The 20,617-nt window shown below is 36.3% G+C and overlaps 1 protein-coding gene across 1 annotated transcript in view; it reads right to left on the bottom strand.

Moving 5' to 3' along the window:
- The window catches only part of ptprfa (protein tyrosine phosphatase receptor type Fa), a 228,632-nt gene that overhangs the window by 42,427 nt on the left and 165,588 nt on the right, over window positions 1-20,617 (bottom strand). Inside the window, exons 12-17 of the mRNA XM_073851773.1 lie at window positions 13,154-13,271; window positions 10,473-11,054; window positions 7,617-7,714; window positions 7,272-7,528; window positions 2,761-2,842; window positions 1,265-1,480 (exon numbers count right to left, since the gene is read on the bottom strand). Of these exons, the coding sequence (XP_073707874.1) occupies window positions 1,265-1,480; window positions 2,761-2,842; window positions 7,272-7,528; window positions 7,617-7,714; window positions 10,473-11,054; window positions 13,154-13,271 (1,353 nt within the window). The remainder of the gene's footprint in view (window positions 1-1,264; window positions 1,481-2,760; window positions 2,843-7,271; window positions 7,529-7,616; window positions 7,715-10,472; window positions 11,055-13,153; window positions 13,272-20,617) is intronic.

Genomic DNA, 20,617 nt, shown 5'->3' with positions numbered 1-20,617 from the left:
CACACTCTCTGCTGATCCGCAGTCCTTCATGTGATGTCTCTTTCTCCTTCTTTCTTTCATCTCCTCCTCCTCTAATCTGTTTTTCTTTAAGTGCTGCGGTAGTTTCGCAGTCGACCTCTTTCATCCAATTTCACACTCGCTAGTCTGTTTACCAGCCCACCGCAGACTGTCCTTTCACAAGACCCTCTCATCCGCTCCTCTTTTTCTTTCTCTGATCTTCTCGTTTCATTCTTTCTATTTTAGCATTCAAATTTATGAAAAATCAGACTGATCATATAATTGGTCAGAACAGTGTTTTAGAATTGAGATGATTCTGAAAATGTTCTTTTAGTATTTTTGTCTTGTTTTTCAGTACACATCTAAACATTCTCAAATCAAGATACATTTACTTAAGAAGCAACATGACTTGATATTATGCCTTGCTTTCTGAAAAAAAGTAACAAAATTTGGTTAGTTTTTGCTTAAAACAACATAAAATATCTGCCAATGGGGTTTAAAAATAATCTTAATTTAAAAGAAGAAACTAAATAACTTTTCCTACCCCATTTCCCAAATTTAATTTCTCATTTTAGTCAAAAAAATATTTTTACACTACAGAAATCAAATCTTAATATCCTATGTCATTCTTCTCAATGTATCATGTCTCTTGATTTAAGAATGTTTAGATATTTTCAATGAAAGCAAAAAAAAAAAAAAAAAATTCTTTTAGAGTACTATTATAGTTTTAATTAATATTTTGAATTAGTTTTCATTTTTAGGCTTTACATTTAAATTGTAGTTACATTTTTAGTCATTTCGTTGTGTGTTTTTGTCATTCGCAAGTTAAAATGGCTTTAGATATTATATCTTGCTTTCTGAAAAATGCACCAAAGTTTTGTTACTTTTTGCTTAAAACAAGAAAAAATAACTGCCAAATGGGATATAAAAATAATCTTAATTCAAAGGAAAAACTAAATTATTTTTCCTGCCCTATTGCTCCAATTTAATTTTTCATTTTAGGTTAAAATTTTTTTTTTTAAGTTCAAGTTTGAGTTTTATTAGTACATGAAGTTCAGCTCTGGCAACTAGCTGAAATAATAAAGTGGTTTTATTTTTTTTTAAATAAGGTTTATGAATTTAAGTTAAGTTTTATTATATTTCGAGTAACAAAAATGATTTTTTAATGCTTTTAGTTTTAGGAAAAATTAGTTCTTAAAACACAATTGTGACATGAATAGCTATTTATGCTGCTAGTCTCACACATATGTGTGTGTGTATGACTTACCGAGTCCCTGTCTTTCAGTGCCGCCAGTATAAAGGTGCGATACTGCTGCTGTCCAGGTAGAGGTTTGTTATAGAAGCCGCTGTAGCTTTTCTCATCTCCTAACTTGAAGGTTTCTGGAAGCTGCTCCAGTTTGGCAGCGATGTAAGGCCGAAGGAAGTCCTGAGTTTGTCTCCTCCTCCTCTTCCTCACACCTGAGTCTCCATTACTCCCCAAAAGCTGATAAATCACAGAGAACACATTACATGAAGCACATCAATAAAATCAAAAGTGACAGTAAAGACATTTCTAATGTTTCTATGGAGATTTCCATTACAAATCAATGCTGTTCTTTTGCAAATCAGCATATTATAATGATTTCTGAAGGATCGTGTGGCACTGAAGACTGGAGTAATGATGCTGAAAATTAAGCTTTGCATCACAGGAATAAATTATATTTGAAAATATATTACAATAGTAAACAGTTATTTTAAATTGGAATAATATTTCAGAATTTTTCAGATTTTACTGTATTTTTTATCAAATAAATGCAGCCTCGGTGAGCCGAAGACACTTCTTTCAAAAACAACACTGAAACTTTTGAACAATATATATATTGGCCAGCAGTCTAGGTCTATGCTGATTGGCACTTTTGAGTCCATGAAACAGCTGGACTGTGACCCAGAGGTCAGAGGTCAGATATCAGCCTCAGGTGCTTCAGTCAGAGGCATCATTAATTCAAAATGAAACATAGTACACACAACCTGTCTCTTTATAGACCACTTCCCCTCTTTCTCCATCCCTCACTCTTTCTCTCCACTACCATAATAACCAACAGACCGCTGCTACTTTAGCTTTAGTAAAGCACATTTGGTGGAGACTGAATCAAATCCAAGGCCGCAGGATTGCAGCTGAACAAATGGCGCCTAGCAGCAGAAAGAACAAGGACTGCAGTGAGTGTAATATCAGCACAGTGATAAACACCAGCACAACACTGGATCCAATAATACACCTCTCATTTGACTCGGCAACGCTCATAAATAAGGAGCAACTCGGGGGAGAACGGCTGCGCGAAAAGGGCTGTTTCAAAACGCTGGTGACACCATTGTGAATTTTACAGCGCCGCTGCGTTTTGATATTCAGTAGGCAGCACCTGAAAAGTTTCCTCTATTTTGCAGACGATAGTTTATTGAGAGCAAGCAAACTCATGAGGAAGCAGAATCGTGTTGGAGCCCGAAAGCTCAGTAGTAATAACAAAAAGGCAAAAATGCCAAGAGAAGCTTTTTAGGAGCCCTCAAAGTGCCTGTGTGTCTCAACAGATGCAGAACAACTGAGACGAGTGGAACAACAAAATAGTTGCATCATGCAGTACTAACACACTGAAGAACAAAGAACATCATACGTATATCACAGGACTGATGTATCAGTCATAACATAACAATAAGGTACTGTACTGTAAGATAGTGTGAGACATCTGTTTATGCAATGATCTTATGTGATCTTCACAAACACACACTCACCTCCTCCAGATCTATATCCTCTGGGGTTTCCCAACGGCGTAGAGTTGATGTCGTGACTGGTACCACCACTATATAAAACCACCTAAGAGGAAAACAAAGAAACAAGTCATTAAAGGCACGATATGTATGTTTTTGCCACTAGAGGGCACATATTAAAAACAAACAAAGAAACAAAGGCGTAGTTTGATGACGCTGTGATTGAGTGTAAAATCATGGGAGTTGTAGTTTTCATCCTAATGTATTAAAGACTTATTAAGGTCACTGCAGTATGAAGCAGGGTGGGGCTGGAGCGATAACTAATGAAGGACAAATGCGATACATGGCTCGAAAGCAGCTGAGCTTTTATTATGTCACTGTCAATCGCTTCCGCTTCTTCCGGTCATGCATACGTAGGGAAAAAGCAGCACTGTTTTATCATACTAGATACATCTGAGTGTGTTGAAAGTTCTGTTATAATGCCACTCTGTGCGTTTGTCACTTGTCTAATAAAATGCATAACATATTAAAGTGTCTTTGGGGTTTCCATGTTTTCTACAAAATAAAACTGGAAAATCGAGGGTGAATGACATCACTGACATGGCCCATTACACTAGGTAAAATTGCTTATTTCTCTGAATTTAAACATTCTTCAAAACATTTGGGATAATGTTAGTACACATATCAGCAGTGGTTATAGTGGTTTTTGGATATTTTAATCCAAAAATCTTACATATTGTGCCTTTAACAGTATGTTCAATTTTTCTTTACCACGCATATAAAGTTTGGGGTCAGTGAGATTTTTTTATGTTCTTTTCCTCACCAAAGCTGCATTTATTTGATTAAAATTACAATAAAATCAGCAATATTCTGAAATAATATTAAAATGTAAAATAACTCTTTTCTATGTGAATATATTGTAAAATGTAATTTATTCCCGTGATGCACAGCTGAATTTTCTGCATTACTGCTCAAGTCTTTAGTGTCGCATGATACTTCAGAAAACTTTCTCTTCAAAAGAACAGCATTTAGTTGAAATTGAAATCTTCTGTAACATTGTAAATGTCTTAACTGTCATTTTGATGAACTAAATGCATCTTTGCTGAATAAAAAGGTTAATTTCTTTAAATAAATCTTACTGATTACTGCTGCTAAAAATGCTCGATTATTGTTGTATTTTGGGCTGTACTAATCAGAAAAAACATTTGGAGTACTGTAGACTGCCAAAAGTTATTACAAATCAAGGAGAAGAGTGCAAAAAACTGTCTGGGGAACAAAAGGCGTTTGTGGTTGGCCAAACTGAATCAGGATTTCCAGGGCAAGAATCTTGACAAAATTTAAGTGTGTTCTTATCATTTCCAGTCAGGTACAGTAGGTGAAATAATAGGCTGATATCTTCATTAATACTGCTTGTATTTATCTTTTCCAACTATTAACTTTAGTTTGTCAAAGTATTGTGCCCTTTCCTGCTTACTTAGATTAATCAGCTCCTGCAGGTTTTGTCTGTGATTTAGACTGCAGAACAACGTATTCAGTAGTACATAAACCGTGCAATCCACCTGTTTTACACACAACAGTGAGATTGTGATAATAAAGAAAAGCACGATCCCTCTTCATCTCTGATTCTGGAGTTCACAAACCACAGGTTCAGTGTGTTTGTTTGTGATGAAACGGTCTGCTTGGATATTACACCACTGATTGCATTTCCAAATGAATCTGTGACAGCGTGCAGCTCGCCGCTCATTCAGCGACTGAAACAAACACTTGAAACCCAATTAACGGGTGAGTAATTCCCGCGCTCTCACGCCAGGCCTGAGCAACAGCATTGTTTGATATGTGTGATGTCTATAACGTCTGATGTAACTGCCACTAACAATCTCACTTTGGCTTTGATGAGGAAACATGTCTGGTAGTTTCGAATTAAAGGATTTCTGTGCTGTCTTTGGTCAGAAGCGATCCTGCGGGCAGCGTTCAGCCAGCTCAGACTGCACCGCATTACAACAAATCCAGCTCGCTGCAGTGAACTAAACCCGTGTGAGACGTTCCTGTGAGCTGGGATGGGACGTGTCGGAGTATTAACCTTCGGCCTCAGTCTCGCTCAAACTTAAAAACGGTCCAATATTTGCCCAAAGAGGAACAGGATTCTTCTCTACGTGCGCTGGCTGAACTCTGAGACTCCTGCAAACATCGCCTGAGAGCCAACACATATCATCTTTGAGCTGTTTTAAGATAAACAGTGAGGAACAGCAGTGCTAACAGTGCTGCACTAGATGAACAGTAATGATTATGTTTGCTTTTACTTTGGTGTCAAATGTCAGTCAGTGCAAAAGAAAACATTACTTTTGTGTGTTTTTCTTTCTCTGCTTATTGTCAAAGCACTTAATGTAGCCCACAGGCAGTAATGTACATACACTATTTATGGTTTTATTGATCTTGTGGCTTTTCTCAATACAGCTGGCAATACATTTTATACAGAAAACATTGTTTTGCATGGTGGATGCCCATTTATTCGCTCTAGGGGAAAATACAGAGACATTTCCACGATATCTGGATATTTTTAAAAAGAAAAACATGGCTGAAAGTTGTTTTTTTGCATGTCAAGTGAAGCAAAAACAACAATAGCAGCAACAAATCTGTCAACTAAATGAATAAAAGAAGCTAAAAGAAAACGGCTGTGGATATAAACAACTCAGCGACAAGATGAAACAGAAACCTGGGGAATCACTCATTTTGACAGGTACGGCTACAGCAGAATTTATTTTGCACGTTTAATTACAGGTAAAAAGCATATCAATCATCATCAGCGCAGCTAGAATGCAATGTATCATGTTGATAGTAGCACTAGAGAACAATAAACACTTTATTTGGTGAAACTTGAAGTGGTCAGAGTGCAGAGTTGTAACATATTTTAGTGAAACAAAGTGCTTTTGTGACATTTTCTTCATCTCATTTATTTATTTATTTATTCATAGCCAAGTGATATGACACTAACTCTCAGCTACTCTGCACTAATAATAAAAATAATAATAATAATATTGATAATATTTTGATTTTAATTTAATTTTGTTTAACATTTTAAAATGAAAGAAATCAATGAAGAAATATATTACTATAGCAATAATACTATGGCGCTGTAAAATAAAAACAATAATTTAATAATAATATTTGTTTTTCAAAGTAATATTTGTAATTTATTATTTCAATTCTAAAATAAAAATAAAGTAATATACTTCAACTTTGTAATTAAATTAAATGTAATTATTATTAATAAATTTAATAATAATTAAAATTTTATATGTATTATTATTATTGTATTTTATTTAACAGTTTTTTTTAGTGTAGACTTCAAAGCTTTTTTTCTCTTTTGTTAATTTATCTTCTAATTTAAAATTTTGAAGATGGTTGGTGCATGTTACATTTCAAATGCACTTTTTAAACAAAACTCATAGCATTTGCAGAGATGAAGCTTTTGTAGCAGCATTTACTGTGAACCAATCTGAAAACAGTGGATCATGAGCTGCTTGATATTTCTGGATTCCATTTTTTTTAGACTAAAGACTGAAAGTGTTAATCAATTAATTCAATTAATCAAATTAATTGAAATCATGAAACATACACAATTTTACAGCAATTTATTTCTATTATTTTTTCACAAAAATTACATTTTAAGGCCCTATAAAAATACATTTTTACCGAATTCTGTGATTTCCATTAATTTACTGGATTCCATTTGAATGGTTTCATTACATTTTAATTATTAGAAACATCTCTGATTTAGAAATTATTTATTTTTTACAAAAATTACATTTTACAATTTACATTTTTTTTACTGTTTTCCATTAATTTACTGAATTCCCTTTGAATGGTTTCATAAAATTTGAATAATCAAAGGCATCTCTAATTAATCGATTTTATAAAACTATCAAAAATACCATTTTTCTGGTTAATATTTAATTTTTCCAGATAATTTTTTAATAATTTTATGATTAGTAGTAGAACATTTACATTACACACACAATTACATTAAGTAATATATTTCTGTCACAGTTTCTTCAAGCTAAACCAAACTTTTATTTTGACGGTTTGCTGTGAAGACCTTTAAGTTTCATTTGATATGATGGAAGAGCAGTTCTCAGAGCAGTTCTAGAGATTATATTCATGAGTTCTTGAACATAATTGCAATGACAGAGGCTGAAAACACTGCGAGCGTCAAAGCGTGCTTTAGTATGTGTGTAGTAAACGAAACCGCGCATCTGTGCCATTCATTCACACAGAACATACAGGATTCATATTTCAATGTATTTTTGCAGCATAATATTTACAGATACTAGTCCATATTGCGATTTGAATTAAGTTGACATATTTTTGATTTATTTATCCAAAATTTGGCAAATTCTGTCCGCGTTTTTCACATAGCGGAAATCAGAGGCCCATAGATCCAGATTCATGGTTGCTATTAATGATGAGAACACTATCATGATGAGTATGGCATTGACAACTACATCAGATTATGCCGTTATTTTTGTCTGACTGACCTGATGAGGGCGCTGTTGTGCACTTTGGGCAGTGTGATGGCGAGTTTGCCGCCCTCCTCTGGGTCTTGTTTATTGAGGGTCGGTTTGGTGATGAACAGGTCCGGAGCGGTGCGGATGGAGACCTGCTGCTGCAGTCCGCCAGCGCTGTTCCCACGGCTCATCAGCACAAAGGAGTAATCCGTGTCCGGCTGCAAGCGCGTGATCAGCTTCCTCTTCAGGTCGCCCTGCACCTCCACGCTCTGCTGGTTATACAGGATCTGGCAGCAGGGGGCGCACAGGTTAACTCGGTCACACTACGACATTCATTTTACACTGCATTTCTATTTCACAACTGCTGCATCTCACCTTGAAAGGCACTTGGGACTTGTATGTTTCTGGCACCTCCCACGTGAGCAGGACAGAGGTCTTCATCACAGCTTTCACACCAAAGTTTTTAGTGAACTCTGCAGAGGAGGTGAGAATAAAAGAGTTACTGCATGTTACAGATGCATTTCCAGTGATACACAGAGGAAACGCATTAATGTGTAATGAGACCGCACTGATTAACATGCTGTACATGATAACATCTTAAGACCTTCATCTCAAAACACACTTGAAAAATCAAAGGCAATTATCTGCTCTCTGCATGTGGTTTATGTTGTAGGGAAGCAGAGAAGTCAGACCGTAGAGAAATGATGGAGACACTTTCTTATTAAACATATTTAAAGAGACAGGTCACCCAAAAATTCATATTCTGTCATTTTTTTGTCACCCTTGTCATTTCAAATAATGAATTTTTAAACCTGAATAATGAAATAAAATAAAATAAATTATTTTCATCAACAGTGTTCAAAAATCTCTGCAAATGTTAAATATCGCCAAAACCTGCGCATTATTTGAATGGCAAATCTTAATAGTCTCAGATTTCTAATTTTGTTTCTTTAACTTCAGTTGAAGTACTAAAACAAATAAATCTGAAACTAAATGAAAACTTTATAAAAACAAAAAAAATATAAATTACTAAAAATTAATAACATTTTAACTAAAACTATAATGAAAAACATTAATTAGAGATCTAAATGTCTCATACAGTACATTTCATGTTGAATTCTACCAATTCATCAACAATCTGTTACTATTTTATATCTCTAAATGAATTCAAACACAAAAATCTTAAACAAAGTTGATTCTTAAAACTAAACAGTCCAAAATAAAATAAAAAAAATTTTCATCAACAGTGCGCAAAAAGAAACAAGAATGTTTGACATGATGCAAATGTTAAATATCACTAAAACCTGTGCATTTTTATTTATCATTATATGTGATAATCCTTGATTGCCTAAATGTCAATTATCTCAAATAATTGCAATTACATCCAATAACCTTGGTCAGACGATTAGTCAATAATCACAACAGGCCAGCTGTAGTTCCAAACCTGCATTATGTTCTTCCTTGGAACACAAAAAGAACTGTTAGGCAGAATATAAAAAGAAACTAAATGGGAACGGATGTTGCTGAGCTTTATACATAACACAAAGCTAGTCCATATGTTCTAAGGAAGAAAGAAAAAAAATCTGACAAGTTTGGGAACGACATGAGGGCGAACGAACCCTTCATCTTTCTAGCAGAAGACGAGCCGTATGTGGAGTTTGCAGTGACTGCAGTCCACAAAGCGTATGTCTGCTTCCTCTCCAACCATCTGCTCTGTGTGAGTGTATTTCAATGCACACTTTACATCTATAATGTAACACATTTTCGATAGAAACTGAATTTTGTAACTCCATGACCACTCAACACACCGATTCGGTGACATCTTGTCTAAAATAATTCAAGATTTTGATCTAACAACTGTGACTGTCCACAGCATCATGCGTCAGTGTCAGGTATTTTCAGCCGCTTAACTCTATTTTTATCACACTGCACTGGGAAGCTCAGCCCACAGTGAAAACTGATTGGACCAAATCATTAGCAAAGAAAAACCACAGGTGAGATCTATTTAATGTCTTAGATGGGTTTCCATGAAGTGATGAGATTAAACAGAGATCAAATAGACATATTTATTTCTTTAACTATTTATTTCTGTAAAGCTGATTCTTAAAACTAAACTCCTGAGATTTGCAAGAGCAAACTTTAAGCAACAAAAATGTTCTCCACTTTAAGATTTTCAGTTTTGATATGAATTCAAATGTTGTTCCTTAATGATTCCATTAATGATACTTTATATATATATATATATATATATAGCCTACAAGAGCAAATAATAGTTTATTTATAATTTATAAAAATATTTGAATTTATAAAAATGACACCGTTGAAACGTTTACATACACTTAATTCTTAATACTGTGTTGTTACTTGAATGATCCACAGCTTTATGTAGCGATATCTGTTCATGAGTCCCTTGTTTGTCCTAAAGAAAAATGCTTCAGGTCCCACAAATTGTTTGGTTTTTCAGAATTTTTGTGTATTTGAACCCTTTCCAGCCATGACTGTTCGATTTTAAAATCCATCTTTTCACACTGAGGACAATTGAGGCATATGCAACTATTACAGAAGATTCAAACGCTCACTGATGCTTCAGAAGGAAAAGCAATGCATTAAAAGCCGAGGGGGGTGGGGTGAAAACTTATGGACAGAATGAAGATGTGTACATTTTTCTTATTTTGCGTAAATATCAATTTTTTTTTTCATTTAGTACTGCCCTTCAGAGGTTACAGAAGATACTTACATGTTTCCCAGAAGAAAATTTACTCTGATCTTCAAATTCAAAAATTTGTAATCAGTAAGTTTTGGAACCTTCTGTAATAGCTGCATATGAGGTCCTCAGTGTGAAAAGATGGATCTCAAAATCATAGTCATTGTTGGAAAGGGTTCAAATACACAAAAATGCTAAAAAATCAAAGAATTTGTGGGACCTGAAGACTTTTTCTGAAGAACACCAGTTTAACTGTTCAGGACAAACAAGGGACTCATGAACAACCATCACTAAATAAAAAAACACAGCTGAGGATCATTCAGGTAACAACACAGTATTAAGAATCAAGAGTATGTAAACTTTTGACTGTAAGTAAACATCTTTAATGTGAAATATCTGAATCATTATCAAATGCATTTTGTATGATCCCTCTTATTTTGATCAAATAATTTGCATTTTGCAGATTCTGAAAGGTGTATTGATGGATGAAGAACCGATAATGAAAATGGACATCTTTAAAGACTCACCAGGCATGGAGGTAGACATGGTTCTGCTCTGGATGCTGGGGCTGATCGGACCTCCTCCTTTACCCGTGAACGCCCTTACCCTGATATCATAGGTGGTGTCCGGCTGCAGACCCTGGATGGTCATTTGTGTCTCTGCGGTGCCGTTGGTCTGGTTCTGATGGCTGTTGATGTCACGGTACACCACCACATAGCGTATGATCTTCCCATTCCTCTCGGGCAGAGGCGGAGGGTCCCAAGCCAGTTTGGTGGTGGTGGTCGTCAGTCCCACCACCCTGAGGTTCTGTGGGTAACTGCTGGGGACATCTTCTGGGGTGCTGATCTCTTTGCTGTACTCTTCTCCATTTCCTGCACGGTTCTTAGCACAGAGCTTGAAGATGTAAGTGGCGCCCTTGTGCAGGCCGGTGACGGTAAAGTGGTCGTCGGTGCGTCTGAAGTCACGGGTGGTGTAGGTTTCCTCTTCTTCACGCTTGTAGCGCAGTCTGTAGCCCATCAGTTCGCCCACCATCTCTTTTGGGGGCTGCCACTGGATCAGAGCTGTGTTCCCGATGGTGGTGCTAATGATCATGGTGGGCTTGCCGGGAACTAGCAGTGACAGAGATGTGAGAATATTTGTCATTTTGCAGTCATGACTAATGAATTAAAGCAATACTTCACCCAAAAACACCCTAACTAATTTTTTATTTCATAAACTGTTTAGGGCAGTGGTTCTCAATCCTGGTCCTGGGGGACCCCTGCTCTGCACATTTTGCATGTCTCCTTTATTTAACACACCTGATTGAGATCATCAGCTCATTAGGAGAGAGATCCATGAACTGAACTAACAAGCTGAAGATCTCAATCAGGTGTGGTAAATAAGAGAGACATCCAAAATGTGCAGACGGTCCTCCAGGACTAGGATTGAGAACCACTGGTTTAGGGGACCAGAAACTGTTTGGTTACTCATAGGGATGTAACGATATTATCAATATCTTGGTATCATGATAGCAAAACTGCCTCAAAATGATCATAGTCACATGACAAAATGAAACAATATAGGTCTTCCAGGCAAAAAGTGTAGATTTTTTAAATATTCTAACATAAAAGGTCTTTAAAGTTGTGTTTTCGGTCATTATGATCTGTCAAATGAACTAAAAGCACAATATGGCTCAATCCCTCCATCAAGTCTGTTTTCGCTGTGCATTTCAAAGCAAAGCACAGACTTCGTTCAGGTGTTCAGCTTGTGATCCGCACCACAGAATGCCTCTGTTCACAGTGAATGAATGCAGTGAACCTGTTTATTGCATGTGCTGTGAGTTTAGCACATGTTTGGGAATGCAAAGGCCAGCAGATGATTACAGCATTTCACTAGATTTGGAGATAGATGTGTTTTTGTAAGCCTGTTTTCACTGAAGCTGGATTTTTCCTTCAAAATAAAAGTTCTACTGCCATTTCCATCAAAATAAAAGCTCAAAAGTGCAGTATGAATTGCTGACAGTTAGCGGTTTAAATGAGTAACGTTACTGCAGTCCAAATTTAAAATATCTCTTTCAAGTGTGGAAATTAGGAAGTAGTATTTTAGTTTCCTTGCTGTAGTGTAAAGCAAGGAAAATAATGACTTTTTAAAAATATTCTGAGGAACATGGGTTGGAGCTCTTAATTTTTAACTCTCAAAGTGCATTAGAATTTAACATCAAAATGTACAAAAAGTCTTTATTTGTCTTTTTTTTTTAAATAGCAAAAATATTGTACTGTGGACTTCATATCACAAAATTAATGTATCATGAGATTGCTACATCACTTGTTACTCATTTTCTTCAAAATATCTTTTTTAAAAAATGAATTCATACAGGTTTGGAACAACTTGAGGGTGAGTAAACTAGGAACAAGTTTTTATTTTTGCTTGAACTATCCCTTTACACAATTTGATTTCACTAACTATCAAATGCAAATTCAAATGCAATATGGATGTGATTTAATTAAAGAAATGCATGCACTTTCATAGTAAAGCACAGCACTGTGGCCATTTACAAGCATGCAGAATTTTTTTTTTGAAAGAAATTATTACTTTTATTCCACAAGAATGTGTTAAATTGATAAAAAGTTATAGCAAATACTTTTTTATTAGGTTTTTTTATTTTATTTTGAAAAAATGCTGTTCTTTTAAACTTTTTATTCATCAAAGAATCCCAAAAAAAGTATCACACATTTGGTTGCACAACTGATGGCTGATGAAAATTCAGCTTTGCATCACAAGAACATTTTTTTTTATGTATATTGACCTAATAATCTTATTTAATCTAATAAATGTAGTCTTGATGTGCATAAGAGCCTTCTTTAAAAAACATTACATTAAGTCTTACTGATCCCAAACTTTAGGTAGTGTACATATACAGTATATACTGTATATCACCCTATATGTTCACCCTATTTCACCCTAGTTCATTTTGCAAAGAACTAAAATAGATAAATTCTCTCCTACCCTACAAAAAGAATGAATTCTATTTAATTTACAGTACCTCGGGCCAGATTGCTCAGATGATGAAATGGGTATAGAGCTGGTGATAGTGGAGGTCACTGTAAGGTCATCATGACCGTAAATCTGAAGGTTTGTGGGGGTTTTATATGATAACTACAGTTTAACTTTTCACCTCTAAATGCACTTAAACTCTTAACTTTCACTGAACCCATAAACACAAACTCACCAGCCCCTGTTGTGGTCACCACTTTGGCTTTGCTCCGTGCTCCGTCTCCCTTAGTGGTGTACGCCGCCACCGTCACTGAATATGTGGTTTCAGGGAGCAAACCGCTGATGATGGCCTCCTGAGAGAGAGACAGAGAAAAAAAGAGACAGACAGGTCAAACAATGGCAGTGCTGCTGCTTCTTTTTCATCATTCAGTGTGGTGTCACAATTGTGACATGTCTATTTAATATTGGTGAAGTTCATTTCAAGGTTTTCATTAAACTTTAACCATTCAGCCAGAGCATGAAGCTTAGTCTCAATTTCCAGTCTGTACCTGGTCAAGGAGCTTCTCACTTTTCTATCAGTCACATCTTTTCATCTTTTTAGAGGCAGACAATGTTGAGTTTTATTTCATCTGGGGTTTAAATGTGATATAATCATGTTTTCTCGTGGTCAATAAGCTGTAAGATGCTTTATACTTTATTCAAGGATGATGGTCAAATCCTCTTCTGCATACCACACTCATCCTGCATGCACGTTTCAAGTATTTCCAGCAGATATAAATTAGAATCAATGCAGAATTTTCGAAGCATAAAAGGCTCTTTTATATTTTCTTGGAGTTCATTCACTGCGGGGCTGAAGGATCCTGCGACTTTAAAGTCTAAATTCTTACAGTATGATGAATGTGTGATGTGGTTGGTGCCTAATGTGAATCTGTTTTTATTCCCTGAGATTTAGATCATTTTCAGAAGGTCATAATTCTAGTTTTATTCATTTCACAACCAGGTCGGCCCGTTTGCCAGTATTGCTCCTGTAGATCTAGTTTCCTCTGACAGATTCGAGCTGGTACAGTTGATAAAACAAACACAGAAAAACCCATCAGAGCATCTAAAGATAGTCATCTCAAGCAAAACAGTGCTCGAATGTGGAAAACTGATGCAGGGGTTTTGTTTCAGTGTGTGGGGAGGCTGTTTGTGTCTGGAAGAACGGCAGGAGGCCGCGAATATCTGCCAAAAACCTTCTGAAGCTTCTTCCAATTGAATATAGACATGTGACATATTGCAGTCTGCATTTTCAGAGGGAACTTTAGCATCACAAATAAGCTGGAAATGTGAAAATGCTACCAATACTCCCACATGTATTTGTAGGAATGAAAAATACTAATGCTCAGATGTTTGTTGTACAAAAAAGAAATCAAACCAACATCTGTTCATGCTCACATTGCGTACACACAGACTTTAAAACTGTGAAATGCTCAACGATTGAATACATTTCGCAATTTCTTGTGCTTATGCTGTTGACTCCTTGTAAAAAACACTGTGAAACAAGAAAACAAACAGCTAATTATCCTCACCGATACTAAAAAACAAAAAAAGCTAAAGCATCCCAGTCAAATTTCACTCAGAAAATGTTCACTTTTAACGATCTAACCCATTCCAGATGGATAAAATCACATCCCACCTATTCGCGCTGAGTTTCTCCTGGAAACGCATCACCGTGCCGAAGTAAAATAGGTTGCAAGCAGAGTTTCACATTGACTTTAATTATCATTTCACAGCTAGCCGCACCATTCCAGGCTCTCTCTCGCAGGAGATCAGAGGAAATGTGAGCATGCGAATCGTCTAAAGCTTTTAAATGCTAGTTAAAAGCTTCGGCGTGGCAGGGGTCCCGCTCTCAAAAGCACATTTGCTTTTTGCTTTATTTCCTGTTTCCAGTAGTCCGTCTTATCTCTGGCAAGTGTTTGGGGGAGTCATTGAGTCCTGAAAAGTGGGAAGACTTCAACATTTCACATTAAGACATGATGGATAGGCCGCCTGTGGCAACACAGAGTTTACCAGAGCCGACCACCATTGAGAGAGACGCCTCTTTATCTGTTTAGAGTGATATCACTGTCACGACTCATTAATAAAGAAGAAAAGGCAACATAGAGAGAGAGAGATGGAGGGACGCACCGGCAGACACAGACAGACCCACATACAGACGGAGAGGTTTAACAGGGCATAGCTGCACATGACAGCTGAACATCAGCCTCTATAAATATGTAGGGCACAGGAAGAGAGATGCAGGCTGCCAGCATCAGAAAACGAGATGCTGCTCTGCACACAGTCACACACCTATGAACAATGACTTTTAAGTTGTTCGCCAGTGGTTTGTGGTTACTGGATGGGACAAATTTCAGCCTGTGCAGGAGCACATTATCTTTAATGAACTGATCAAAACTAATGACACACAAATCAAGTCATTACTTGTTTGAGAAAGCTTTGTAGTAGTAAACGGTAATGGTAAAACCTTCTACAAAACCAGTCATAAGTAGCGCAGGTATATTTGTAGCAATAGCTAAAATTATGGATTTTTGGAAAACTTATTTTTTGATTTGTAATATGCATTGCTAAGAATTGAATTTGGACAACTTTAAAGGCAGTTTTCTTAATATTTAGATTTTTTTTGCACAAATAGTTGTATCTCAGCCAAATATTGTCCTCTCCTAATAATCATACATCCAATCATACAACTTTCATACAAATTGGTTTATGTAAAAGTAAACATTTGAAGCTTTCTATACGTATATGTATTATGTCTGTGAGGCACTTTACGAGATTTAGGTTGTTTCATTTATGTGTCTGTGAAAAGATATGACAGAGACAGTGACGGCAGAGTGCATACCCTGTCTGTTATCTTATTTTTATAAAAGCACACGGTTTTATTGTTGTTATGAGTGTATACAAATAAAAATAGACCCTTTACAGTTTCGAATGGTGTATTGGTTGTATTTGTACGATCAAAACTGACGGAGAATTTTACATTCTTTTCGTCGTCATTACAAAAATGTGCCTCAAAACGCCCCAGGGCGTTATTCGACCCCAGGGGGTTAAAAAAAGTTACCCTTACGACTGGTTTTGTGGTCCAGGGTCACATATGTAAAATGCTATTGTTTGTGTTGTATTTCTGTTTAGGAAAACTGTTTCTGTTTTAAAACTTAACCTAAAATCTAAATTTGAACCATGCTAAACAATATGCAGAAGTAGGTCTAGGTATTGCAATTTGATTTGTTTTGGAAAAATATATTTTAGGTACAAGTCAATTTTTCTTTAGGAATTATGAATTCATTTTTAGATATGATAATCAACACTCAAATAAAAATTGGGTTGTTTATGACCACTTAAATTACACATAATGCAGTTTTACTATACATTTCTGATATAATTATGTTTTTACACCAATTAATTGTTGAAAATTAAACAATTAAATGGTGGCAGCTAAAAAAAAGTTTTCATAGAAGATTTATTTAAACATTTAAAAAATGAGGACATTGGAAAAATTGTGACTCTGGACCACAAAATCATTCTTAAGTAGCACAGTTATATTTGTAGCAATAGCCAAAAAGACATTTTTATGCTCACTCCACCCTCAATACCACGACTGAGATGAGTCCCTTGAGCAAGGCACCGAACCCCCAACTCCTCCCCGGGTGTGTGTTCACGGTGTGTGTGTGTATTCACTACTGTGTGTGTGCACTTGGATGGGTTAAATGCAGAGCACAAATTCCTAGTATGGGTCACCATACTTGGCCTCACATCACCTCCTTTCCTTTCCTTATGGGTCAAAATGATTGCTTTTTCTCCGCCAAAAACCATTAGAAAAATAAGTAAAGATGTTACATGAAGATATTTTGTAAATTTCCTACCATAAATATGTCAAAACTTAATTTTTAATTAGTAATATGCATCGCTAAGAACTTCATTTGGACAACTTTAAAGGTGATTTTCTCAATAATTCGATTTTTTTGCATCTCGGCCAAATGTTGCTCAATCCTAACAAACCATACATTAATAGAAAGCGTATTTTTTCATATTTCATTTAATTTATTCATCAAAAAATGTACTCTTATGACTGGTATTGTGGTCCAGGGTCACATATATTTAGTAAAATGCTCTGACAAGCTATGAACATTGAATTTAAACACTGATCAAGCGATTACATATTTCTAGATATATTTCAGTAAGTTGTACATACAATGTGCTGAACTGAAAAAAGCACAAAATCAATACTGGGATTTAAGAATCAATATCGGTTTGTTAAAACGAAGATAAATTAAAATGTTGTTGTCGACAACAAAAGATACGGAACGTTTTCTTCTCCTGTTTGAAAGCTGTTAAATATTTAAGTGAAATCAAACAAAGAAAGAGGGCAAAATCAAATGTGTGAAAAAGTGTTTTTGAACAAATTGGTTGAATGAATGATTCATTTGACTCACTTTTTGCTTCCTACTGTTGCAACAATACAACCTGCAAAAAGAGCAACTGAAAAATCCCCTCAAATAAAAGACAGATTAACAGTGTGGATTCAGTACAACTGTTGCATAAACACAATTATATGGTTAGCTGCATTTTATAATCTGCATTCAGAATTATTTTTCCCTGCTGTCTGTGACCCTACCAAAACAGACCAGGGACTCATTTTTGGGTCACGGCCCACCGGTTATTAATCTAAAACTCCCTCTACTAAATCAGCAGAGCTTCAGGTAAAATCAACAGCTTCATTCAATGGAAAAACAAAGCGCCCAGTGGACAAGAGATTTAGAGTGAGTGAGACAGACAGAGACAGCAGCGATGAATTTGAGTTGTGCGGTATAAATACAGCATCTTCTGGGTGCAGGCGCTTATCTTCAGAGAGATGAGGGTAGATAAATCTAAAAGATTTTAGTGACAAATCCATTTGTGTGAAATTTCATAAAGATGTTAATTCATTCCCCAATGGCAGAACACCAATTCACAAAACCATCGCTGAAAGCACTTGAACAGACCGAGGGAGAGAGTAAAGGAGCTGCGAGTCTCTCGTCAACAATCACAACACACGCGCAGTATTTCACGAGGCAGATGGAGGCGTATTCCTGCCGTATGCCCACATCCCACAACGCACTGCAGTCACTCACACACTCCAGGGAGTCCCACTGACACAAACACACTTCATTTTGTGTGGTTAGAAGATACTGCAGCTTATTCCAGCCAAGAACCACCAATTTAGACAACAGAGGGTCATCAGATGGACATGTACATTGAGCAGCCATTGTTTAGGGGTGGCTAAATCTGAAATCAATGTTCATTGGTATTCAGCTAATAGTGCATCAGTCTCTGTGTCAATGTCAAACAACAGAAGATAAATCAGTGCTCATGCAACAGCAACTAGTAGCTATTAAAAAACTAAAAAAAAAAAGTTTTTTTTTTAAAGAAATCAATACTTTTGCCACTCACCAAGGACGCAATAAATTGATCAAAAGTGACAGTAAAAACATTTATGATCTTACAAAAAATGCTTACATGAATTATGTTCTTTTATACTTTCTATTAATCAGAGAATCCTGAAAACATGTATCATGGTTTGCAACACTGATACTAATCAAAAATCTTTCTTGAGCAGCAAATCTGCATATTAGAATGATTTCTGAATGATCATGTGACACTGAAGACTGGAGTAATGATGCTGAAAATAAATTATATTTTACAATATATTCACATAGAAGACAGTCATTTTAAATTCTTAAAAAAAATCACAATATCACTGTTTTACTGTATTTTTGAACAAATAAATCATTGATGCAGCCGAAGTGACTGCCAAATAAATGGCAAAAAGCATAAAATGTATTTACAGACCTCAAATGTTCAAAAGTTTACATAAATGTGATTCTTAATACAGTGTTGTTACCTGAATGATCAATAGCTGTGTTTTTTTGTTGTTGTTAAAACTGTGTTGTTTAGTGATAGTTGTTCGTGAGTCCCTTGTTTGTCATGAACAGTTAAAATGCCTGCCTTCAGAAAATTGATCAGGTCCCACAAATTCTTTGGGTTTTCAGCATTTTTGTATATTTGAACCCTTTCCAACAATGACTGTATGAATTTGAGATCCATCTTTCACACTGAGGACAACTGAGGGACTCATATGCAACTATTACAGAAGGTTCAAACACTCGCTGATGCTTCAGAAAGAAACACGATGCATGAAGAATGAAGATGTATACATTTTTCTTATTTTGTCTAAATATAATATTCTTTCATTTAGTACTGTCCTTCAGAAGCTACAGAAGATGCTTAAATGTTTCCCAGAAGACAAAATAAGTTAAATTTACCTCAAACCTCAAATTCAAAAGTTTTCACCCCCCACAACTCTTCTTCTGAAGCATCTGTGAGTAATTAAACCTTCTGTAATAGTTGCATATGAGTCCCTCAGTTGTCCTCAGTGGGAAAAGATAGATCTTATAATCATACAGTCATTGTTGAAAAGGATTCAAATACACAAAAATGCTGAAAAACCAAAGAATTTGTGGGACCTGAAGGATTTTTCTTTTTTGACTTCAACTGTACACACACACACACACACACACACACACACACACACACACACACACACACACACACACACACACACACACACACACACACACACACACACACACATGTTGGGTTTACATGTTTTATGGGGACATTCCATAGGCATAATGGTTTTTATACTGTACAAACCGTACTTTCTATCGCCCTACACCTACCCCACACCTAAACCTAGCCCTCACAGGAGATTGGGCACACTTTTACTTCCCCAAAAATCTCATTGTGCATGATTTATAAGCCTGTTTCCTCATGGGGACCTGAGAAATGTCCCCACAAGGTCAAAATCTACTGGTATTCCTATCCTTGTGGGGACATTTGGTCCCCATAACGTGATGAATACCAGGTGCACACACACACACACACACACACACACACACACACACACACACACACACACACACACACACACACACACACACACACACACACACACACACACACATGCTGTAGCTGATGATTTAGTCCTCTGTCAGTAAGTAGAGATTAAGTTTCACCTTCAGAGGTTATCTGCTTATTCAGCACCTTGCTCAGGGATTACATTTTCCCCCTTATTCCCCTCAAAAACACACACACACACACACACACACACACACACACACACACACACACACACACACACACACACACACACACACACACACACACACACACACACTCTTGCGGCTCAAAGAACCTGCCGTCTGCCAGTCAAAGCCTCACTTCCTGCACACGTCTGAGGGCAGCAGGGTGATTTCTCCTCTTAATATGGCAGCTTGCTTTGTCTTCCCCCAGATGCACATGAAGCGCTGCCATCTCACCACTGATGGAGGGATTTATATTCTGCTCCATAACCTTGCTGACTAACAGCAAATAAAATACACAGCGCCTTCAGACCCGTCCAAAACGCTTTAATCATAAAACAGTGAATATAAACACACTGAGAGATGAGGAAGCCAGAGCAAGACAAAAGAAGCGGTTCAACGTTGATGGGATGAACCGCTCATCAAACACAAATGCAAGTCCAGTCCAAGTTTTATAGTCTCACAGAAACAGTCTTTGTACTGGTTTATTCTGGACATTATTCATTGCCCGTGAGAGCCAGGTGACATCTTTCAAACATTGG

The sequence above is a fragment of the Garra rufa genome, chromosome 12, assembly GCF_049309525.1.
Source record: "Garra rufa chromosome 12, GarRuf1.0, whole genome shotgun sequence".
Taxonomy (NCBI): domain Eukaryota; kingdom Metazoa; phylum Chordata; class Actinopteri; order Cypriniformes; family Cyprinidae; genus Garra; species Garra rufa.
The sequence above is the reverse complement of the archived record's forward strand: the minus strand, read 5'-3'. Positions and strand labels throughout refer to the sequence as shown.